Source organism: Haematobia irritans, chromosome 2 (assembly GCF_050003625.1).
Source record: "Haematobia irritans isolate KBUSLIRL chromosome 2, ASM5000362v1, whole genome shotgun sequence".
In the NCBI taxonomy this organism is placed as follows: Eukaryota; Metazoa; Arthropoda; class Insecta; order Diptera; family Muscidae; genus Haematobia; species Haematobia irritans.
In genome coordinates this window covers 17,253,051-17,279,203 of record NC_134398.1, presented here as the reverse complement: position 1 = coordinate 17,279,203, position 26,153 = coordinate 17,253,051, and the positions used below count along the sequence as shown (strand labels likewise).

General features: G+C 31.7%; 1 protein-coding gene and 1 long non-coding RNA gene across 2 annotated transcripts in view; both read right to left on the bottom strand.

The window, feature by feature from the left end:
• Positions 1–13,163: 13,163 nt before the first annotated feature.
• Positions 13,164–26,153, bottom strand: part of Pez (protein tyrosine phosphatase non-receptor pez) — a 29,952-nt gene continuing 16,962 nt past the window's right edge. The window contains exons 3-7 of the mRNA XM_075293481.1: positions 20,015–22,872; positions 19,732–19,950; positions 19,486–19,662; positions 13,996–14,319; positions 13,164–13,913 (exon numbers count right to left, since the gene is read on the bottom strand). Coding sequence (XP_075149596.1) covers positions 13,785–13,913; positions 13,996–14,319; positions 19,486–19,662; positions 19,732–19,950; positions 20,015–22,872 — 3,707 coding nt within the window. The 3' untranslated portion in view covers positions 13,164–13,784. The remainder of the gene's footprint in view (positions 13,914–13,995; positions 14,320–19,485; positions 19,663–19,731; positions 19,951–20,014; positions 22,873–26,153) is intronic.
• On the bottom strand, positions 23,821–24,493 carry LOC142223611 (uncharacterized). The gene is made up of 3 exons (XR_012718820.1): positions 24,399–24,493; positions 24,087–24,345; positions 23,821–24,007 (listed from the first exon to the last, which is right to left on the bottom strand). It is a non-coding gene; the product is annotated as an uncharacterized LOC142223611 (long non-coding RNA).

Here is a 26,153-nt window from a genome sequence, read left to right as displayed (position 1 = left end):
CTCAATATTTTATTTCTATAGAAAATTTTGTCAACATTTCATCTCTATAGAAAATTTTGTTAAAAATTTATTTTTATAGAAAATTTTGTCAAAATTATATTTCTATAGAAAATTTTGTCAAAATTTTATTTCTATAGAAAATTTTGTCAAAATTTTATTTCTATAGAAAATTTTCTCAATATTTTATTTCTTTGGAAAATTTTGTCAAAATTTTATTTCTATAGAAAATGTTGTCAAAATTTTATTTCTTTAGAAAATTGTTCCAAAATTTTATTTCTGTAGAAAATTTTGTCAAAATTTTATTTCTATAGAAATTTTGGAAAATTTTATTTCTATAGAAAATTTTCTCAATATTTTATTTCTATAGAAAATTTTGTCAACATTTCATCTCTATAGAAAATTTTGTTAAAAATTTATTTTTATAGAAAATTTTGTCAAAATTATATTTCTATAGAAAATTTTGTCAAAATTTTATTTCTATAGAAAATTTTGTCAAAATTTTATTTCTATAGAAAATTTTGTCAAAATTTTATTTCTATAGAAAATTTTATCACAATTTTATTTCTATAGAAAATTTTGTCAAAATTTTATTTCTATAGACAATTTTCTCAAAATTTTATTTCTATAGAAAATTTTGTCAAAATTTTATTTCTATAGAAAATTTTGTCAAAATTTTATTTCTTTAGAAAATTGTTCCAAAATTTTATTTCTGTAGAAAATTTTGTCAAAATTTTATTTCTATAGAAATTTTGGAAAATTTTATTTCTATAGAAAATTTTCTCAATATTTTATTTCTATAGAAAATTTTGTCAAAATTTTATTTCTATAGAAAATGTTGTCAAAATTTTATTTCTATAGAAAATTTTGTCAAAATTTTATTTCTATAGAAAATTGTGCCAAAATTTTATTTCTATAGAAAATTTTTGCCAAAATTTTATTTCTATAGAAAATTTTTGCCAAAATTTTTATTTCTATAGAAAATTTTGTCAAAATGTTATTTTTACAGAAATTTTGTCAAAATTTTATTTCTATAGAAAATTTGGTCAAAATTTTATTTCTATAGAAAATTTTGTCAAAATTTTATTTCTATAGAAAATTTTGTCAAAATTTTATTTCTATAGAAAATGTTGTCAAAATTTTATTTCTATAGAAAATTTTGTCAAAATTTTATTTCTATAGAAAATTTTGTCAAAATTTTATTGCTATAAAAAATTTTGTCAAAATTTTATTTTTATACAAAATTTTGTCAATTTTATTTCTAGAGAAAATTTTTTCAAAATTTTATTTCTATAGAAAATTTTTTCAAAATTTTATTTCTATAGAAAATTTTTTCAAAATTTTATTTCTATAGAAAATTTTGTCAAAATATTATTTCTATAGAAAATTTTGCCAAAATTTTATTTCTATAGAAAATTTTGTCGAAATTTTATTTCTATAGAAAATTTTGTCGAAATTATCAATTCGACATTGGACTTTTGGAAAGATTGACCTTTTGTCTTTTTATTGAATAATCAATAACAATGAGTAGTGAATGAATGGCTAATGACCTCTAATGGAATGGATATATTCTGAGGTGAGTATAGTTTTGGAAAATGTAATCAGGTGATAAAAAACGAACCAAAAAGAATTAGGCGATTTTGGACAACATCAATACTTAATTAGACGATTTTTGGGCTGGAGAAAAAACAAAACAGAAACAAAAATCGGCAAACGTAGTGTAGTTTCATGCTTTAGAGGGGAGGAAATTCTACCTACTTCTCACATGTTGGGGATCTAGTCTGGACCAAGGTAAAATTAACTGTTGCTGCACTTTCGCCACAATTCTCCTCTGGAGGAGGCCCTGCCATATATTTCCCTCCATTATTTCTTGTATTGATGTTGCGCTTGCACTGTTTAAAAAATCGTCAGTACCGTCTAAAATTTCGTTTGATACCGTTTCGTTTACATTGTTGCTTACAAATTTCGCCATTTTATCGTTCAGTTATAAATTATTCCCGAGCAGTATCATTTTATTACCATACGGTGTTGATAAACTATTTATGCCATTTCGCTACAGAGTTTTGTTATCGATATCAAAATTAAAATTAAAAATGAAAGTTGTGCCACAAACATTTCTCTTTAAGCCCATCTGGGATGCTCTATCCGATTTTTGTTTGCACTTTTGATGTTCATTTGGGCAAGTCTTTCAAATTGTAAAAGTTAGATACATACCTAGAAAAAAACCGTGATAAAAAATTTTATGAAAATAAAATCCCAAGTCGTATGAAAAACAAAAATGTTTCCCTGTTTTAATGTTTTTATGAAGTGAACTTATAAGGCATAACTTCCAAAGCAAAGGGCCACTTCTGACATATGACAATGCATATAAAATGTATTGGACCTCATCTAAATTTATACTACTTCCGGATTACATGTCAGGGAACCAAACTACTTAGTTCTGGTATCGATTAGTGTTTAGTCTTCTATTATTTCCAAAAGATTTAGAGACGAATAAAGACTTGGTTAAAATATTTTTTCAATCTGAACAACCCATAACAAATGAATATCGTTAGCAATTGCATCAATATTAGCAAACTAAAGGAAATCTATAGATAAATTGAGAATAGTACAAGAGTTATCATTTTTGAAATGAAATTCAAAATATTTACATACATACATCCAACAATTCTAGCGCCAAACAGAGAAATATACATATTTATTTACAACTATATTTAAAAAGTAAAATAAAAAATAAACTATGCCAGAACAGATTTAATCAAATTATATATATCTAATATATTTCTACTTTTTTCAAATGAAATAAAAAAAATTATACCGAAAGAAGAATTACCTATTGATCGAATGATGATGGCATTAGGATAAATTTATTCCAAAAAATATATATTTTATTAAATGTATTCTATCTAATATTTATTCAGAGAATGGAATTATTTATCAAAGCAATGAGTATTGTCTATTCAATAAACAAAATGGAAATAATTTTGAAAATAAACAAAAACAAAAAAAAAATAAATCATACAAAAAAGAAAATTTGACGTGTTTTTTGCTTAATACTTTAAATTAACAATAATATTCAAAAATGACTCAAATAATTTTTCCCCAATATCTTAAGGAATTGAATATGAAATTAAAGAAAAATCTTAAAATCGTACATATTATATTATATTTATGTGTTTATTTTTGTGGTCAAAAGGTAAGCATAACAAGTGAATAATAAATTCTAACGGCCAGTTTCTCATCCTCCGATTAATTTTAACCGGTGGATAGACCTCCGGTTAGTAAAATTTTTGTATGGGATCAGCTGTTTTATCGTCACGACAAATAATAACAAGACATTGAGAAACTGGCCCTAAGACTACAACCTAGCGTAAGTAATTGCAGTAAACAAGTTGCCGTTATAAACCAACAACATCACAGGTGAGCCGTTAGAACGCATGTTGGGGAAAAGTATAAAAGACATGCAGTGTGTGAGATCTGGGTCAGTCGGTCAGCAGCAGTCAAGAAAGATTTAATAGTAGCGCGACGTAGATAAAATAGAATCAGTAGTAGCCGCATTTTTCCCCTTTTCCCTCATACTTTCCTGTTCCACAGCTAGAGGTGTGCGATCACCCTAGTCAAGTGTTTTCCTTTTTCCGTATCCTTTTCTATCCCACACCTTTTTTTCCTCTTCCTTTCCTATTTCACATATAGAGGATTGCGATCATGTGTTCTCCTTTTTTCCTTATCTTTCCAATTCCTCCGCTAGAGGTGTGTGATCACTCTAGTCACGTGTTCTCATTTTTCCTCATCCTTTCCTGTTCCACAGCTAGAGGTGTGCGATCACATGTTATCCTGTCCCCTATCCTTTTCTATCCCACAGCTAGAGGTGGGCGATCACTCTAGTCACGTGTCCTCCTTGTTCCTCAACCTTTTCCATCTTAGAGGTGTGCGATCACTAGTCACGAGTTCACATTTTCTACTCATCCTTTCCTATTTCACAGCTATAGGTGTGGAATCACTCTAGTCAAGTCTTTTCCTTTTTTCGCATCCTTTTCTGTCCCAGAGCTAGAGGTGTGCGATCACCCTAGACACGTTCTCTCTTTCGTTCCTCATCCTTTCCTATTCCACAAATAGATGTGTGCGATCACTCTAATCACGTGTTCTGCATTTTCCTCACCCCTTTCCAGTTCCACAGCTAGAGGTGTGCGATCACTCTAGTCCCGTGTTCTGCATTTTCCTCACCCCTTTCCAGTTCCACAGCTAGAGGTGTGGGATCACTCTAGTCCCGTGTTCTGCATTTTCCTCACCCCTTTCCAGTTCCACAGCTAGAGGTGTGGGATCACTCTAGTCACGTCTTTTCCTTTTTTCGCATCCTTTTCTATCCCAGAGCTAGGGGTGTGCGATCACTCTATCCATTTATTCCTCCAATTCTTCAGCTAGGGATGTGTGACTACTCTAGCCACATATTTCTCCACCTCGTGCCCTCCTATTCCTCAGCTAGGAGTGTGCGACCACCCTAGCCACGCCCAAAGACCCAAACTTTGACTGATATCCGACGATCACCGTGTCCCTTCATTTCACCCCGTCGAAAAACCAATGTTTATTTCAAAATTGGATATGCATCAAAAGGACCCAGTCAGAAATTTACGATGGTTATAAATATTGAGCGTTGTAACAGCGTTGGAAGCCAACGTTGAAACAACGCTTGCTAAACAAATTAATTTACGGTTTTTAAATAGTACATTTTCCATAAAATTATCGTTGAAAATTCATGTTCCATCAATGTCCAATGGTTTTTAATGAGTAATGGAGGTATTATTGTTGATAGGAATTGATTTATAATAGGATAGTGTTCCTTTATCATATAAAGTGAATATGTACATTAACAGTGAAACCACTAGGAACAACAATTTTGGTTAATTTTACAAATGAGGCAATTGTAGAAAGTTTTAACCAAACAAAACGCTGACATCACGCCAAAACCCAAATATAAGTACTTATTTATCGACTAATTGAAGAAATTTTGTTAGACGTAATTACTTTTTTTCACATGTTAAGGTGAGTATTAACTTCGAGTTTAGCCGCTTAAATCGCTAAAGTGAAAACTAAATCAGTAAGAAAAATGCATAAAATTATACATATTTGTTGCAAATTTTATTATAACTTGATGGGGAAAAGCCCAAAGCAAATTTTCACAAAGTTTGTATTCCTTAAAATGGATTATTAAGAAAAGTAATCGTGAAAAATGACGTTTTTAGCGCCTAAACTCGAACTTAATGCCCACCTTTAAAGAAAAGTTCATTGTTTGAAGGAAAAAATTGGAGTTCAGTATTGCAAGAATGTTCTTTTGGTGCATTTGGGGTAAAATGGATAAATCCTTTGGCGCATTTGGGGTAAAATGTACAAATCTTTTGGCGCATTTGGGGTAAAATGTACAAATCTTAAGAAATTCTGAAGTGTTTTGTTTGAAATATTTATAGGAAATAATAAAGGCATTTGACTAGCCACTAAAATCGCAAATTTTTCACGATTACTTTTCTTTAATAATCCATTTTAAGGAATACAAACTTTGTGAAAATTTGCTTTGGGCTATTCCCCATCAAAATATAAAGAAATCTGCAACAAATATGTATACTTTTATGCCTTTTTTTACTGATTTATGGCGATTTCGATTGGGAAAAAATGTGCAACATTCTCGAAATTGATTGCCAAATATGAAGGACATTGTTGGATCCTGTATCCCTCACAACATTATGAATTACCAATAACTTTGAAATTATACTATAATTTGAGAGAAAATACAATGAGGAAAAAAGTAGTGTAACACCACGGCAACATATTTTTTGCGAAACGAAAACGCCCTTAGTTTTCACTTTAGCGATTTAAGCGGCTAAACTCGAAGTTAATACTCACTTTAACATGTGAAAAAAAGTAATTATGTCTAACAAAATTTCTTTAATTAGTCGATAAATAAGTACTTATATTTGGGGTTTGGCGTGATGTCAGCGTTCAGTTAAAACTTTCTACAATTGCCTCATTTGTAAAATTAACCAAAATTGTTCCTAGTGGTTCACTGTTAATGTACATATTCACTTTATATGATAAAGGAACATTATCCTATTATAAATCAATTCATATCAACAAGGTAATAAAATATGAACTCTGTAATAATTTACTAATCATTTTTTATAGATTTTTTGTTAAACAGATTTGAAAATGAGACTGAGGCTACTAGAGACAGGGCTGGAGGAAGATCAGGAGGTATATGACCTTGACGTAATATAATCATTTTTGACCATATTATTAAAAGATTTTTTTACCAATTAGAAATGTCAATCTTAATCTTAATTATGTATTTTTCCTATTAATTGTTAAGTTTTCTGATGTTCCTTTGTAAAGTGTAAAACACTAATTTTGTTTTGTTTCAATAGCGGTTTTAAGGTACTGTAAAATTATAATTCTAACCCTCCTAAAACAATTGAAAAGACGTATGAAATATTGTTTTTCAGTGCTTTTTAATGGTTGTAAAAACCATCGATACACCGTATAACGATGTTATCATTTTGGGGTTGTCAAAGCGTTCGTTAAACCATCGGAAAAGCGTATAAAATATTGTTTTCATGACGCTTTGAAAACGTTGTTAAATACAATCGATACACCGTGGAATGATGTTATCATTTTGGGGTTGTAACAACGCTTTTTCCCACCGTGTATCAACCGTTCACAACGCTTTTACAACGCTTTTCCGATGGTTTTTTTCTGACTGGGGAAATGTGGTTTTAGCTTTTCCCGTGATGATATATTTTCTCCCACAGTGATGAACAGAAAAATAGAAAATTATGAAAAAAAACACAAGTGAATTAGAATTTCAAATGGACTGGTTTTCTTTATTTCGTGAAAGAATTTAAATACTAGGAAGAAGATTCTCACCAGAAAAACAATGTTTATTTAACTGATGACAATATGGAAGTGTTTTATTAAAATCAACCACATCAGAAGACAAGTATAGGTTCAAAAGAGAGAATAAAAATGTAGAAAACAGAATTAAGTATGTGTCCCTTCATTTCACCCCGTCGAAAATCCACACGTTGGCCAAATTCCACTTTCCGACAGTGTTGCCAATTTGGTGCTTTTAGCACCAAATTTAGTGCTTTTTATACCCTCCACCATAGGATGGGGGGTATATTAACTTTGTCATTCCGTTTGTAACACATCGAAATATTGCTCTAAGACCCCATAAAGTATATATATTCTGGGTCGTGGTGAAATTCTGAGTCGATCTGAGCATGTCCGTCCGTCCGTCCGTCTGTTGAAATCACGCTAACTTCCGAACGAAACAAGCTATCGACTTGAAACTTGGCACAAGTAGTTGTTATTGATGTAGGTCGGATGGTATTGCAAATGGGCCATATCGGTCCACTTTTACGTATAGCCCCCATGTAAACGGACCCCCAAATTTGGCTTGCAGACCCTCTAAGAGAAGCAAATTTCATCCGGCTGAAATTTGGAACATGGTGTTAGTATATGGTCTCTAACAACCATGCAAAAATTGATCCACATCGGTCCATAATTATATATAGCCCCCATATAAACCGATCCCCCGATTTGGCTTGCGAGGCCTCTAAGAGAAGCAAATTTCATCCGATCCGGCTGAAATTTGGTACATGGTGTCAGTATACGGTCTGTAACAACCATGCAAAAATTGGTCCACATCGGTCCATATTTATATATAGCCCCCATATAAACCGATCCCCCGATTTGGCTTGCAAGGCCTCTAAGAGAAGCAAATTTCATCCGATCCGACTGAAATTTGGTACATAGTGTTAGTATATGGTCTCTAACAACCATACAAAAATTGGTCCACATCGGTCCATAATTATATATAGCCCCCATATAAACCGATCACCAGATTTGACCTCCGGAGCCTCTTGGAAGACCAAAATTCATCTGATTCAGTTGAAATTTGGTACGTGGTGTTAATATATGGCCTCAAACTCCCATGCAAAAATTGGTCGAAATCGGTCCATAATTATATATAGGCCCCATATAAACCGATCCCCAGATTTGACCTCCAGAGCCCCTTGGAAGAGCAAAATTCTTCCCATTCGGTTGAAATTTGGTACGTGATGTTAGTATATGGTATCCAACAACCATGCAGGAATTGGTTCCTATCAGCCCATAATTATATATAGCTCCCATATAAATCGATCCCCAGGGTTTACCTCCGGTGCCATTACGAGAAGCAAAATTCTTCCGATCTGCTTGAAATTTGGTACGTGGTGATCGTATATGATATTTAACAACCATGCCAAAAGTGGTCCATATCAGTCCATAATCATATATAGCCCCCATATAAACCGATCCCGAGATTTGGTTTTGGAGCCTCTTGGAGGAGCAAATTTCATCCGAGTCAGTTGAAATTTGGTACATTGTACTAGTACATGGTTAACAACCATGCCATATCCGTCTATAGTTATATATATCCCTCAGATAAAGCGATTTCCAATCACACAAAAATTGGTCCATATCAAGTTCATAATTGTATGTAGACCCCATATAAGCGACCCCCATATTTAAATTCTGGCTCTCTACGCACCGTGCAAAAAGTCCATATCGATTCGTAATTATTTGTAGACTTAACTATACATAACTTTTTTGTCTAATACATATATACCACGTATGGACTAACTCACAATTTAGAAAACGATGTTAAAAAGCTTTAAGATACCACAACCCAAGTAATTCGATTGTGGATGACAGTCTTCAGTAGAAGTTTCTACGCAATCCATGGTGGAGGGTACATAAGATTCGGTCTGGCCGAACTTACGGCCGTATATACTTGTTGATTTCTAAAAAGCACCAAATTGCCTTTTTGGTGCCTTTTCAAAAAAAGCACCAACTTGGTGCTTTTTGCCATTTTCATTTAGTGCTTTTGGTGCTTTTTTATTTTGAACAGTATTAAGTTTAATTGATACAAAAATTTTGATTGGACTTTCAAGAGCCGAAGAAAATCAAATTTATTGCCAAATATAGAATTTGATTGTTATGAAGTTGGTATTGATTATTTTTTAATTAATATTGTTATTTAGGGTATTCTGTAGGAAAGTCCAGCGATGAGTGTCGAATTTTTGAATTTGGTAAAGATGTCATTAAAACCCTTTGTATTAAATTCACAAAAGCACGCACAACTAAAATAAGCAATAGACTCCTTCCATATATTAATATTTTGAAAGTTGAAAAACATCACTGATGAAAATGAATTGGACGAAAGCATTAAAACTGATCAAAGTGTATACTTGAATAGCGGTTCATAATGGTGAGTACTAAGTTCGAGTTTTGCCGCTAAAGTGAAAACTATATCAGTAAAAAGGGCATAAAATTATGCATATTTGCTGCAAATTTTATTATAGCTTGATGGGGAATAGGCAAAAGCAAATTTTCACAAAGTTTGTATTCCTTAAAATGAATTATTAAAGAAGTTGTAATTGTGAAAAAATTACTATTTTAGCAGCTAAACTCGATCTTAATACCCTTAACTTCTTAAAATTCAATTCACAAAAGTTCTATAAAACATCTTTGGAAGTTTTTTTTTTTGTTTTTTTTTTGTTTTTTTTTTTTTTGTTTAGTAGAGCATTTAATTTTCGATTTTGTGGTGGAAGGTGGTATGTTAGAATTTATAATATATTTTTGGTGCTTTTTGGCCTTGGGGAGTTGGCAACACTGCTTTCGGATACCATCGTGTCCTCCCGCCATCCACAGCTGTGGAAAGCCGCTAGTTGCCCAGCAGGATTTACAGAAGTTGAGGACCGTTAGGTCTCGCGATCTCCATATCCAGAGATCTCCACCCCGTCATAACCGTACAGAAATCTGACACAATCATCTTCACCTATTAATGCTGCTTACCATTGTAATATAAAACTTCTAATGACAATAAAAACCTATTGCCATAAAACCGTAATAATTTTGCCTTCCCATTATCTAAGTCTCTAGAAAAATTCTGTGACGAACCCCGGCCTCCCAGCCAGGTCGGGAAAACCCGGCGTTACAAAAGATATCAATTGATTCAATTAATTTTTTAATCAAATGAAAATTCCTTTACAAAAATCCATTAAATTTTTCAATTGGATTGGAGGGGATGCTCAACCATAAGTCTTGGATTTTCCCAGCCGTAGATGATACAATTTCGTTCGAAGAAAAAACAACATGCCAGTCCCCCATCATCAGTTTTTGACAATAAATTGTAGAATCAAACTTTCGACCAGGGTTGTTGTTGTTGTAGCCCTTTGGAGTTGGTATTTTCGAGTTTTTCGGGAAATAAGCATACTCCAAATGGGGGTTTGCAGTCCTTGGACAGGGTTGAAAACCCTGTGTCCGCCCCGGGCCGTAGACCCGACTGCAACGAGGGCGACCAGGGTGGAGCTGCTCACAGTGATCGAATACTTTCCAAACCCACCAAATACTGCTCATAACCTTTCAAGTCGTCTATCCAACCGCGCTTTAGGAACATTTTTGGAGCTTTGTCACGCCTCCATCATGATCTTTTTCGTCTTTGATTGACGTTTCGTTACAGTTCATTTCAGATATGGTTCGAATTTCAGCAAAAAATTGTAGATGTTAATTCGATCCCTTAAAACCGTTTGACTATGCTGTAATTGATGGTCTTTTCGTTACAACTCATTACAGAGATGGTTCGTTTTTGTTTCAGCAAAAAAACAGATGTTAATTCGGTCCCTTTCACAATTCACGTGATACCGAATATCCCATGGGAATATTTATAGCCAGCTTTTTTAATGGTTCAAAAACGTTTGACTATGAATGGCATCCATGGTCTATCCAAAATTTCATCTACTCTTTAAACTGTAGGTTGACCAGAGCGAGAAGAATCGAAGTTTCAGGATTTTTTTTTTTAATAAAAATTTTAAAAATATGGCGAGTTTCTTCATTACTTTATTTTTTTTAATGTTAAATGGAGCTTTTGGTAAAATGTTTAATGGAGCTTTAAATATATCCGTTCCAACACTACCCAGCAAAAACTCTCATTACCCGGTAATCTTGTAGGTAAGCTTATTTAAAAATTAATAACCACTTATTAATTGGCATCGCTTCGGATTACATTTACATACGCATGTCCTAGAAGGAAAGTACTTCTCCCCTGGCATACTTTCGGCCATAAAATAAGTAGTGCATTTAAAGCATATAATCACCTAATATGTAATGACATATTCGTAGATACACCAAAGCTTGCAAAATAGCTACTTATTATCTCAGACAACCAAATCTCGAAAATATTGATTTCTATCGCCGATTACAATGGATCAAAATATGGCGAGTGATGCTGTAATAGGAGAACTACTTGAATAGAAACGAATATTGTATAAATAAACAAAAAATCGAATAAATAATCTAAATAAGATGCAATTTAATTTCACACTTAAAATAGAAATAAATGTAGGTTGTTTAAGGAGTTGGATTCGTGAATTTCGTTATAATATATCCAATAGCCAATTCACATAAGGTTCAAAATCTACTAAAAGTGGATTTTAAGTCTCTTTTTTTATAAGGCAAATGACATTTGAAATTTAGTTTAAGCGCATTTTGGAAGTGTAATGTGAATGAGGTATAAGAAAGCATTTATTTAAAACATAATATGTTAATGTCATTAAACACAATTATTATGAAATATTTGTGATAATAATTTCTTAACGGAAAAATTTTCAGAATTAGCGTTACATTACATACTCTTTTTGATTTTTTATGTAAGTGCTCAATTATGTAAATAATTATACCTAATGGTACCATCATTTATTCTATTTTATTAAATCGTTAACTACAACTGCATAAAATTTGAGAATAAAAATTCGAAAATTACCGAGAAGTATTTATTTTTGTCATTACAAGTTAGTCATTATAACTCGCCGCAATGTAATGCAAAGTGTAATGACAGCTTTACTCCTGGTAATGTCAATTGTAATGAGATGTGATTACCTAGTTTTTGCTGGGTACATACTAGATGGTAGATGACTCCCACGACATCTATTGGCGACTAAATCAATTACCCAATATTTTGCATTCTTCCCTCCTTCCCCAAGTTGCAATAATCGCATATTTTAATTTTCGTATGACTAGTAAGCTCTTGCTTAGGATGACTTGAATCCATCTTGTAAAGGGTGATTTGTTAAGAGCTTGATAACTTTTTTTTAAAAAAAAACGCCTAAAATTTGCAAAATCTCATCGGTTCTTTATTTGAAACGTTAGATTGGTCCATGACATTTACTTTTTGAAGATAATTTCATTTAAATGTTGACCGCGGCTGCGTCTTAGGTGGTCCATTCGGAAAGTCCAATTTTGGGCAACTTTTTCGAGCATTTCGGCCGGAATAGCCCGAATTTCTTCGGAAATGTTGTCTTCCAAAGCTGGAATAGTTGCTGGCTTATTTCTGTAGACTTTAGACTTGACGTAGCCCCACAAAAAATAGTCTAAAGGCGTCAAATCGCATGATCTTGGTGGCCAACTTACCGGTCCATTTCTTGAGATGAATTGTTCTCCGAAGTTTTCCCTCAAAATGGCCATAGAATCGCGAGCTGTGTGGCATGTAGCGCCATCTTGTTGAAACCACATGTCAACCAAGTTCAGTTCTTCCATTTTTGGCAACAAAAAGTTTGTTAGCATCGAACGATAGCGATCGCCATTCACCGTAACGTTGCGTCCAACAGCATCTTTGAAAAAATACGGTCCAATGATTCCACCAGCGTACAAACCACACCAAACAGTGCATTTTTCGGGATGCATGGGCAGTTCTTGAACGGCTTCTGGTTGCTCTTCACTCCAAATGTGGCAATTTTGCTTATTTACGTAGCCATTCAACCAGAAATGAGCCTCATCGCTGAACAAAATTTGTCGATAAAAAAGCGGATTTTCTGCCAACTTTTCTAGGTAATAAAATTCAATGATTTGCAAGCGTTGCTCGTTAGTAAGTCTATTCATGATGAAATGTCAAAGCATACTGAGCATCTTTCTCTTTGACACCATGTCTGAAATCCCACGTGATCTGTCAAATACTAATGCATGAAAATCCTAACCTCAAAAGAATCACCCTTTATATACCCTTCATATGAAAGTAAATATTATTGCATTTTTTTTAGATTTAAAGCTTTGGTGATCAGGAAATAAAAACCCCTTTAAAATTTATGAATTTTTAGTTTGTATAAATTTTATTATAAACTTAAAGTTTGTGTTTTTTCTTTTTAATACAAGGCACATTTTTTTAACTCGTTTTTGTCTTAAGCTTAAATTGCTAACAACAAGAAAACTTGATGATATTAATGAAGTTGTATCAACAATAAATGATAATGGAAGCAGCTATTCATACCTTTTTTTACTTTTAAGAAAACAAATCGTGTATATACTATATAAATATTATAAAAATAAAAAAATACATGTTTTGCTTTTTTTCCTCTCATATTCGTATAATAATCGACTTGTATATATACAAGAAATATATATAGATAAACTATAGAAATTGTAGGAAAAAAAATAGAAGATTGAAAGCGTTTACTGGATGAAAAAGAATACCAAGAGAAAAGTAAAACAAGCACCCATTATGAAAAATGAAAAATTGTTCGCATTTCCTTTACAATATAAATTAAATTAGAAGGCAGCATTTAAATTGCAAAAGCAAATAAATGAAGCATAAACAACATGACACTGCACAAAAAAAATAGAAAAAGAAAAAATACAATAAAAGAAAAACTATAGTCCAAAAGAGTTTCGTGATTGGTTTGTTCAAAAAAATTGTATACATTATTCTAGATCAATCTCGTTCGTTTTAGATATGTTATGAGTAGACTATAAATAAACTTATATTGAGCCAAAGAAGGAATAATATTATCCCTTTGATGTCGTAAATTTCCAATAACTCGAGGTATATCCAAATCCTAAAATCACCATTCAATAGAGAGAGAGAGAAAATTAAAATATGCCAACAATCAACGAATATAAAGACATTTCAACACTAACCTCATTATGGTCCAGAGTATATAATAATAAATCCGCTGTTAATGTTACTCCTGATCTGCCACCACCCTCTAGGCAATGCAATAGTACCGGGGGATTTGTATTATGTCCCGGCGGTACTTCATTTATCGAAGCCATACGTACCGAATTAAGCTCTTCCAGAAAATCCAAGAAATGATTTACATCACGCGGACAATTTTGTTCACCCCAATCGGTGTAGTTCAAATGCCAAACAGAACGATAACGTCTTGATTGTATGTGATAAAGACGCAGTTTACTGGTAATACAACGATCAGTGGTTTGTGAGAATTCCTGATAAACTTGGAACTAAAATGGAATAAAAGGAAATGGTAAAGAAATTTTGTGAGGACTGTTAATAGAATTACAGCACGAAAAGCGAAGGCTTGGAATAGGAAATGTATTCTAAATTTTATTTAAATAAAGTTAATAAGGGCCAAGGGGTGAATCCGAGCATTCTATAAAGAATATGTTTAGTTCACTTAAGAAAAGCTTAACTCGATTTTTTATACCCTGCGCTACACCTCGAAGGAGACGATGTCTTTGGCAATAATGCTCAGGACCGGCCCCTTAGTAAATCTAGCTATGTCCGTCTGCCTGTCTATGAACACATTTTTGTAATCAAAGTCTAGGCCGCAGTTTACCAAATTAAAAAAATCTTATTTTGAAGTTGTTGATCAAATTTTTGTAGTTAGTATAAACAAATGTGATTTTATTCGACAGAAATATTTGATATTGAATTTATTGAAAATTTTGTCAACATTTTATTTCTATAGAAAAAATTTTGTCAACATTTTATTTCTATAGAAAATTTTGTCAAAATTTTATTTCTATAGAAAATTTTGTCAAAATTTTATTTCTATAGAAAATTTTGTCAAAATTTTATTTCTATAGAAAATTTTGTCAAAATTCTATTTCTATAGAAAATTTTGTCAAAAATTTATTTCTATAGAAAATTTTGTCAAAATTTTATTTCTATAGAATATTTTGTCAAAATTTTATTTCTATAGAAAATTTTGTCAAAATTTTATTTCTGTAGAAAATTTTGTCAAAATTTCATTTCTATAGAAAATTTTGTCAAAATTTCATTTCTATAGAAAATTTTATAAAAATTTTATTTCTATAGAAAATTTTGTCAAAATTTTACTTCGATAGAAAATTTTGTCAAAGTTTTATTTCTAAAGAAAATTTTGCCAAAATTTTATTTCTATAGAAAATTTTGGCAAAATTTTAGTTCTATAGAACATTTTTGCAAAATGTTATTTCTATAGAAAATTTTGTCAAAATTTTATTTCTATAGAAAATTTTTGCAAAATTTTATTTCTATAGAAAATTTTGTCAAAATTTTATTTTTGTAGAAAATTTTGTCAAAATTTTATTTCTATAGATAAATTTGTCAAAATTTTATATTTATAGAAAATTTTGTCAAATTTTTATATTTATAGAAAATGTTGTCAAAATTTTATTTCTCTGGAAAATTTTGTCAAAATTTCATTTCTATAGAAAATTTTGTCAAAATTTTATTTCTATAGAAAATTTTGTCAAAATTTTATATCTATAGAAAATTTTGTCAAAATTTAATTTCTATTGAAAATTTTGTCAAAATTTTATTTCTATAGAAAATTTTGTAAAATTTTTATATTTATATATATTTTTATATTTATTTATAAAAAATTTTGTCAAAATGTTATTTCTATGGAAAAATTTTGTCAATATTTTATTTCTATAGAAAATTTTGTCAAAATTTTATTTCTATAGAATATTTTGTCAAAATTTAATTTCTATAGAAAATTTTGACAACATTTTATTTCTATGGAAAATTTTGTCAAAATTTTATTTCTATAGATAAATTTGTCAAATTTTTATATTTATATTATTTTTGTCAAATTTTTATATTTATAGAATATTTTGTCAAAATTTTATTTCTATGGAAAAATTTTGTCAACATTTTTTTCTATAGAAAATTTTGTCAAAATTTTATTTTTGTAGAAAATTTATAGAAAATTTTGTCAAAACGTTATATTTATAGAAAATTTTGTAAAAATTTTATATTTATAGAAAATTTTGTCAAAATTTTATTTCTATAGAAAATTTTGTCAAAATTGTTATTTCTATAGGAAATTTTGTAAAAATTTTATATTTATAGAAAATGTCAAATTTTTATATTTATAGTTTTAATTGTAATGTATTTATCATTGATAAGAAATTTACCATTAAATTAGTTATACTACAACTTAGTCGTAGTAGTTAATCTTACAATACATGTATTATAGGCCTTATTAGGCTTCCTATGTATTGATGTTTGAAATAAATTGAAATTGAAAATGTCAAAATTTTATTTCTATGGAAAAATTTTGTCAAAACTTTATTTCTATAGAAAATTTTGTCAAAATTTTACATTTATAAAAAATTTTTACAAAATTTTCTATAAATATAAATTTTTAGAAAATTTTTTCAAAATTTTGTCAAAATTGTATATTTATAGAAAATTTTGTCAAAATTGTGTTTCTATAGAAAATGTTGTCAAAATTTTATATTTATGGAAAATTTTATTTCTATAGAAAATTTTGTCAAAATTTTATATTTCTATAGAAAATTTTGTCAAAATTTTATTTATATAGAAAATTTGTCAAAATTTTATTTCTATAGAAAATTTTGTAAAAACAAATTTTTCTATAGAAAATTTTGTCAACATTTTATTTCTGTAGAAAATGTTGTCAACATTTTATATTTATGTAAAATTTTGTCAAAATTTTATATTTATAGAAAATTTTGTTAAAATTTTGTCAAAATTTTATATTTATAGAAAATTTTCTCAAAATTTTATATTTTTAAAAAACTTTTGTCAACATTTTTATTTCTATAGAAAATTTTGTCAAAATTTTTATATCTATAGAAAATTTTATTTCTATAGAAAATATTGTCAAAATGTTATTTTGATAGAAAATTTTGTCAAAATTTTATTTCTATAGAATTTTTTTTTTTTAATTTTATTTTTGTAGAACATTTTGTCAAAATGTTATTTCTACAGTTTTTTCAAAATTTTATTTCTATAGAAAATGTTGTCAAAATTTTATTTCTATAGAAATTTTTGTCAAAATTTTATTTCTATAGAAAATTTTGTCAAAATTTTATTTCAAAACTTTATTTCTATAGAATTTTTTTTTTTAATTTTATTTTTGTAGAACATTTTGTCAAAATGTTATTTCTACAGTTTTTTCAAAATTTTATTTCTATAGAAAATGTTGTCAAAATTTTATTTCTATAGAAAATTTTGTCAAAATTTTACATTTATAAAAAATTTTTACAAAATTTTCTATAAATATAAATTTATAGAAAATTTTGTCAAAATTTTATATTTATAGTAGATTTTGTTAAAATTTTGTCAAAATTGTATATTTATAGAAAATTTTGTCAAAATTGTGTTTCTATAGAAAATGTTGTCAAAATTTTATATTTATGGAAAATTTTATTTCTATAGAAAATTTTGTCAAAATTTTATATTTCTATAGAAAATTTTGTCAAAATTTTATTTATATAGAAAATTTGTCAAAATTTTATTTCTATAGAAAATTTTGTAAAAACAAATTTTTCTATAGAAAATTTTGTCAACATTTTATTTCTGTAGAAAATTTTGTCAAAATTTTATATTTATAGAAAATTTTGTTAAAATTTTGTCAAAATTTTATAGAAAATTTTCTCAAAATTTTATATTTTTAAAAAATTTTGTCAACATTTTTATTTCTATAGAAAATTTTGTCAAAATTTTTATTTCTATAGAAAATTTTATTTCTATAGAAAATATTGTCAAAATGTTATTTCTATGGAAAATTTTGTCAAAATTTTATTTTGATAGAAAATTTTGTCAAATCTTTATTTCTATAGATTTTTTTTTTTTAATTTTATTTTTGTAGAACATTTTGTCAAAATGTTATTTCTACAGTTTTTTCAAAATTTTATTTCTATAGAAAATTTTGGCAAACGTTTATTTCTATAGGAAAATTTGGTCAAAGTTGTATTTCTGTAGAGAATTTTGGTATTTATTTTATTTGTGTAGAAAAATTTCTCACAATTTTATATTTATAGAAAATTTTGTCAAAGTTTTCTGTAAAAAAATTTTGGTCAAAGTTTTGTTTCTGTAGAAAATTTTGGTCCAAGATTTATTTCTATTCTACCACCTGTGGTAACCGTGATAACCGTGCTCTAAATTTTGCGTATGTATGTTTTTTGGGTCAGAATAGAACCTTATTGATTTTGGAATAACTCGTTTCAGAAGTAGTTAAAGCTTTCATATATCTTTCGTCCGATTTACAGGGAGTAGAATTAACATTCTAGCTATGCACGCCAAATTTGGTTGAAATCTGTTCAGATTTAGATAGACCTCCAATAATTTCACTCCGATTTTTGGAACACAGGGTCAAAGGTTCAATCTCAGTTTCGTCCAAAACACCAAATCAGTAATGTTAGTGACTGAGTGTTAACGAGTAAAACGCCTTTCGAACTCGACTATAAGAAGAAGGTCCCTTGTCATTGAACTAAACATTGAATCGGGCAGCATTCATTGATTAAAGATAAGTTCAGCACTTGTGGTATCATAATGGACAGAATATTGTGAGAAGTGAGCCTATAATTAATAGTTGCAACTAAGCTAACCTAACCGGGTTTGAACATTACAAAATATCGACTATTTTGTTTTACGAAGTTAAAAAGACTTTCGGCTTTTATATGCCTAGATAGAATTTTAAATCCTAAAGACAGAACTTCTGATGTACAACAATTTTAACTCAGTTTTCTAAGACTGTTTTTTTTAGCAGATAAATTGATGATTCTTAAGTTTTGACTTCACTGCGGTTCTTCATAGCAAGTTATCGTAAGAGACTGTTTTTTTTACATTACTGATTATGTTACCCGAGTTTAAAAAACCAATTAATGGGAATGGGAGAAAGAGATTAAGTGATGAATGAGTTTCGCCACTATTCCCCAATAGAGGCGCTGCTATGTTGTTTTTGTATAGTTTTGCCACTATTCTCCTGTAGAGGCGCTGCTATGTTGTTTATTTATAGTTTTGCCACTATTCTCCAACAGAGGCGCTGCTATGTTTAAAATTTCGCCGACACACAATGAGCACGCTGCTAATTCTTCGTGATTTTCTTTGCTTCGAAAAAAGTTCAAACGTACGCAGTTATATGGTACGAGTACGCGCACAAAAAATTGTACATAAACTTCAACTTTTTCGGCTACAATAGGCTGTTTTGCTTTTGACATTAAAAACATTTGTTGTATTCAGGTTTGTATGGTTATGTATATGAAGCGAGCGTTGCGTATTTCTATGAGTGTTGGAAAAACGAAAGCATCTACTGTGCTACCGAAACCCCAGGCGGTGACTCTATGTTCTTATCGGACCACCCAAGTATATACCATAAACATTGGTTTTCTTTTTCCAAAATCGTTTTTCTAAAATGCATTTACACTCACCTGACCAAACTCCATTCGCTGATTAGTATTGGGGGGTATGTAATTAAGTTCCTCAGATAATTGGACAATTAAGTAAACATCAGCTTCCCATACACATTGCCAGAAGATTCGTGTTGTCAAATCTTCATGAGGAGACTGGCCCACAATATAAAAACGTTGCTTATTCCCAACAGTTGCCTATGCGAGAGAAAAAGATAAAGTTATTCAAATTCCATCATAGCATCATTTTTTTAAATTTTTTCTTACGGATATATGCGAAGCATTGACATAACCATGACGATTCTCCATAGTTGGCGTTAAACGCACACGATTATCATCATATGGTAGAAAATTTGGATCAGAATTTTTCATAGTATTTTCTTCCATTAAGGCACAATCGTATCGAGCCATTTCCCTGCGTTTGGGAATACCTTCGAATTCCATAAATAGCTGAGAATCATTCAGCTTGTCATTAAGTATTTGACTCTGTAGAAAAAGGCAAAAAAATGAATGGATGTTTGTTGAGATGTGGGAAAAACTTGTTTCCTACCAATTTATCTTTAGAAAACTGTCCCGAAATCGGTTGAAGCTTTGGCACACCTGTCGACCAGCGGTGATGCAAATTAAGATCATCTTGAGCCAGTTTAATTTTTTGTAATTTCGTATTTGTATTCGCCTTTTCCCTTCCCAATGTGGCTGATTTTTGTTTGTCAGGGGTTTTACTTCGTCCCAGGAAATTCCATCTCTTTTTACGTTTTTCTTGTTTGGTGGAAGAATTTGAAGTACTGGTTGTTGTGGTATCGAGGGTGCTATTGTACATGGATGATGAGTTGGAAGACAAATTCAGGGTGGAGAATTGCTGATGCAATGAATCGTCATGTGACATTGATGTTGTTAGACGTGTGGAATTCATAGCCGATGCTGACGAAGACATGGGCGATGAAGTGGGAGGTTGCTGTAGTACATCTGCCGACACCGACGAGGAATTCTTCATGTTCCTATGTTGTCTGGGGGGAGGAGTTACTTTAACCGGTGTAACAAACTCCTGACTACCACTGCTCTGTCCAATGGCCGGTGCAGCAGATGCTGCTCTTATTGCTCTCTGGGGAGGTGTGGGTTCCAAAAGTTGCATATCCGTACTAGCTGCTCGATCAGGTTGTGTCTGATGATTGAATTTCTTGATATTCATGGAAATTTCATCGGGTTCATCCGGTGTATGTTGCAAATGATGATGCCGGGCAGCAGGCACTGGAGGTTGTTGATTTAGCATACCCCCACCGGGAGGAGCCGATTGGATGGATGACGTCCGATTTCGCATAACCTGTTCATTGTTGTATGTAGACGAGCCCGAAGATCTTTGCTCCGTATTGCGTTGCGGTGTCACCGATGAAGATGACTGATACTGTGGCAGTGGCACATTTTCATATATTGGCTCTATTGAACCATTCATGGCATTGCGTTGTAGGGCCGCTGGTTGAGACTGTTGCAGAGTATTGGACGAACGATAACCCGAAGGTGGCAATGTTGGAGAATTCTGTTCATAGTTTTGAGTATTTGCTGCCACGGCAGCAGCTTGACGCAATTGTGACATTATCGAGGGTTGTTCCTCGATCATGTTTAGATTTTCGAAAGTGCCATGTGGCGGTAAAAACGATTGCGAATGACCCATGTGGCCCATATAAGGATACTGATGTAACATTGTTGCCCCCGATGAAGTAGTTATTTGACCACCAACATTACTCATACCAGCACCACTAACCAAACCAGAAGGATGACCTGCATAGGGGTACTGTGAATTTAGTAGATTACGATTCGATACTAAATCAGGTGATGATCCCGACACATAGGCACGATAGCCCAACAATGGACGATGTGAAGCCACTGCCAAATCTGGGGTTGAAGATGAACTTAAGCGATTCACCGGATATGGGGGCGGCGGTTTTGTTCGCATCATTTGTAAACGCTGTGACACATCTATGTAAACATTATTGCCATGCGAAGGCCCTCCCATACCGGCAGTTTGGGATACTCCACTTAGATTATATTGAGCATGCATTGCTTGAGCTGGCTGTGCCACATCTGGATATCGATGTGTGGCCATATGACCAAACAACAAACCTTCTCCTGCCTGATGGACATCAGGCTGTGAGCCTGCATAATAGGCTGCTGCAGAGTTATGAGCAGCTAAAGCTGCAGCCTGGTATTGTAGCTGGTTTAAATTATACAGTTCGTTGGAGGGGGCACGATATTTGAGCTGGACTGCTGTCTCATAGTCCGGAGCTGGCCGATAAGTTGGCAGCATTGCTTTAAGACGTTCCCTTTCATGGGCATCTGCTACTAATAAATGGTTATTGTTATTGTTGTTGTTACTATGCCCTAAGAAACTAGAACTACTTTGAAGATTATTATTACTTAAATCCTGGCAGGAGCTGCTCTGAAGACGTGTATCCAATATGCTATTGGACAGATGTTGTGAGGAAGACACATAGTCATGAGAGTATTCCTTACCCAGCCAATTTTGTCCCAATTGGCCTCCTCCTCCTCCACCACCTTGAATGCCTGCCATATGCAGAGCACTACCATTAATGCCATTATTATCTGCTCGACCACTGCCTGACTGATGACTAGCTGCCAAAGATATGTTGGAAGACATTAATGCCGATGAAGAATTGGCCGAAGTGATAAGACCATGTGGAGGCAGTTGAGAATTCGATTGATGATGTGAAGACTGGCCCGAGGACATATACTCTGGGGTTTGTTGTTGTGAGCTCACTGGCTGTTGATAACCCCCTCCGCCGCCGCCGCCACCGCCACCAATTGTAACAGAATTATTTGCTCCGGGCACATAAATGGCACGATGTTCAAGTAAAAGATCCTCCCGGGAATCACTCAAGTCATATCCGCTATATGCTGAGGCATTAATACCTTCCGCTCCACCACCTATTGAAATACCATTGGCACTCTCTACATCACCCATACTCGAAGAAGAATCCTCGTCTATGTAACGCTTAAAGAATTTATGCTGTGTTATACACAACTTCCAAAAGTAACGGGCCGTATCAGCTTCCGAGAATATAAAAGATCCCACAAATAGGGTACCATCGGATTTATTCTGTTCAATGCGTATGGTTCGTTTGTCAATGGTCACCGTATGAAAATCTTTCCATGGGAAATATTGTCGACCATTTTCTGCCGTCACTACCATACCATTTATGGCGAGGCCAAGATTTATATCATTGCTAAGATTATCTTTGGCCTGAAAACGTTCCTCGCCATAGCCTTCTAGTTGCTGACAGCATTGTATGTACATTTCCTCAGCTTGCGATGTCGTAAGATGCTGAATACCAGAGTGTTGTTGCAGAACTTCCAATATAAGACTATCCAGGATATTGTCATCGTTGGCCAGACCTAAAATAACAAGAAACGTTAAAAAACAAATATAGAATTCCTAGAAATAGAAGCTATGTTGTGGTTATATTTGACATTCGATCTTGGCTAATGACAGCAGGGCGATTTTTGAAAGTGCTGGGTAAATAGGGACTCGAAGTTAAGTGCACTCTAACTAGCCTTTTTTTGTAAACTCCCCGTACACGGGAAAACCCAAAATATTTCCAATTCCAATTTTAATTGAATTTTCAAAAATATTCAATTAAAAATTTAATTGATTCAACAAAATTTTTAATCAAAACAAAAATCAATCACAAGCATTAATATATCAATTAATTTTTTAATAGACTTTGTCTATTAAAAGCCATTTCAATTAAAAATTAATTGCATCAATTAATTACGCGATTGTATCCAAAAATTATTTTTTTGTGTGCATAACAAATTATGACATTCGATCTTGGCTAATGACCGAAGGGGTAAAGCTTTGGCGGAGCAGTGCGATTTTGGAATGCCGAGTTTGTGTATCTCCAACACATTTAGCAATCATGTCCAGAATCCCTTAATGCAATTTTTCATCTTGTCTAAATTAACATTTAGACTTATTCTAAAAATATTATGCTCGCCCGTGTAAAAATTGGTGGATCTGGCCAGATATTATTAGATCTTCTGCCATATCTGATTAGATATGATAGTATATGTAGGCAGATCTGGACAGATCCGAAAAATGGTAATATCTGATCAGATCTAATTCTAAAGGAATTAGATCTGACCAGATCTCAAATTTGGCCCACATCTAATTATATCTAATTCGATATAATTAGATGTTAATATATCTAATTATATATAATTTTATCTACAAATTTCCAAAATTAGTGAAATTACAGTAATTAATAAAAAAGATTTATTTTATGGTTTTATAATGAAAAGAGTATTTAATATTATAAGTTGGATCAAACATATGTACATTATATGTATGTCTAGGTATAAAAGTCTACGAATTAAAAAAAAAACAACAACAGCAAAAACAAAATATATATACATAGCCACCAAGGGTTCTGGCATTTAAATTTCCCAAGGCGTTAGTACATTGCTCTCTGCAAACATTTCTTTAAATGAGTCTCGCAATTCCTTTATTTGACTACTCGGTATGAAAACTCTGAAAAATATAAAATATACAGAATAATTATCAGTCTAACATATTTAAAGATATATTTGCAAATAATACATATACTTACCAAAATTTGCTTCTCGTACCCAATAATTTAAACCAGCGCTGTATTGAATGGTTTGTGCGAAGCTCCAAATACCATACTATGAATAATTGCACGGGAATGTATCCGGTTCACAATCCAAATCATCTCCAAATTTGTATTCTTTTTGAAATTGGATAATACTTCCTTCTATCGCAACTTCGGATATGGCCTGATCACAAATCTTTACGTTGCTCCGCTGTCTTCTTTTAATCTTTTCCTGGACTACCACAAATTCATCCTCCTAAAACAGAAAATATTCAATATATAAAAATAGGAACAAAACAATAAACTTACCTTCTCATACTCCTTTATCTTCCTCGAAAAATGAGATTTTTATATGAAATAAAAATATGAAACTCGCATTATCAAATATTTGATATATATTTTTTTTTCAAATTTAATAACTACAGGCGTTGCTAATGGTGATAGTTATGGGGTGACATTTTTGAAAACAAAAAGACAGTTGTGTCTGAAAGTTAAGCATTTTATGAAGACACTTCAAAATGGTATTTAAAAGGGTTTCTTGAAACTGTCACAACATATAAAGATTGTTTGGTTATGTTCACCACTTGTTTTGATGTGCGACCAAACATACGTGCTTGTAACCAAGTATATCACGTTAGTATTCCCGTAACAAACACATTATTTTTACACACAAACATATTCAAATATTTTTTATCCGTGTTACACAGCTGGTACATAATTTAATGCGATATATAAAATTAGATATGGAGCTATATATAGTATATATAATTAGATATGATGTCATATATGAAGATATATAATTAGATCTTACCAGATATGACTGATATAAATAGATATAACAACATATATAATGAGATCTTGAATCAGATCTAATCATATATAGCACTATACATAACATATCTCCGTAGATCTATTTATATCTACAACCATATCTGAGCAGATATAATTATATATACTTTGATATTATTAGACATGATTAGATCTCTCAATTTTTACACGGGTCATAATATTTTGAATTAAACGTAGTATGAATTAAAAAAATGTATCTTTGAAATCCTAAAACTCATCGAAATTACCAAATACCTTAGAGTTATTGTGAATTATCATTTAAAAACATTATATGTATGTAGGTTTAGTGGTAGGCTTAAAGACCTACAAACTTCCTATTGCCTTTTATATCTCAAACGGTGAGCATATTTGAATAACCCCAAAAATTGTAACTCTCGATTTTTTATTTCCACTTCTCGGTTTTGCTACATGTCATAATTTCTCATTTATCGAGAAATTATGACAATTGATTAACATCCACAAATCTCCTATTGTTAAGGTGACCTCCTGCTGCTCCTCTAGCCCACATCATACAGTCCACAATATTTACTCCCGGATTTGGTGTCCACTCATTTCTGTGCCCAGCATCAACGTCGCAAATTCCCCTTTACTCCATTTTTTAAACACAGCTGTTATCTCTTGAAATATTAGCCAAAATGTCAGCTATAACAAAGGTCATAAGGCTACGAGAACTATAGCTTTGGGAGTAAGCACTCTTTCCTAAAAGCTCGAATTCGTAAAAGTTACCTAATCACTTAAGGCTGAAATGTTAACAGAACAAGATCTCTCAACGAGATGGCACAGAAGTTATATATTCACATAATCTTGTGGATTAGGACCACCCCAGAAAATAACAAAGCGCATGGGTTGGCAGCACTAGGAACCACCTAACATATTTCAAGGGAACTATTGGTATGGCTCTAGCTATTAAAAAGATCACGTTTTGTAAGAGGTCTGCTATGATGGAGAATACAATGGTTGCAATGAAGACAAGAAAGTGTTATCCCATATAATTTTATCACCATCTGGTGGATAGGCGATAACCACCGAGGAATGTGGTAACGCGGAATCTAGCGTTACAAAAGAGAGCCTCTAGACCTGAAAATTCTAAACAGGATTCATGAGCAGTGTTGCCAGTATTTTTCTAGTTCTTGTCCCCAAATTATGATGTTTTCGTCCCCAAAAATCCCCAATTTAAACTTAAATTCCTGACAAAAATCCCCAATACATTTTTGA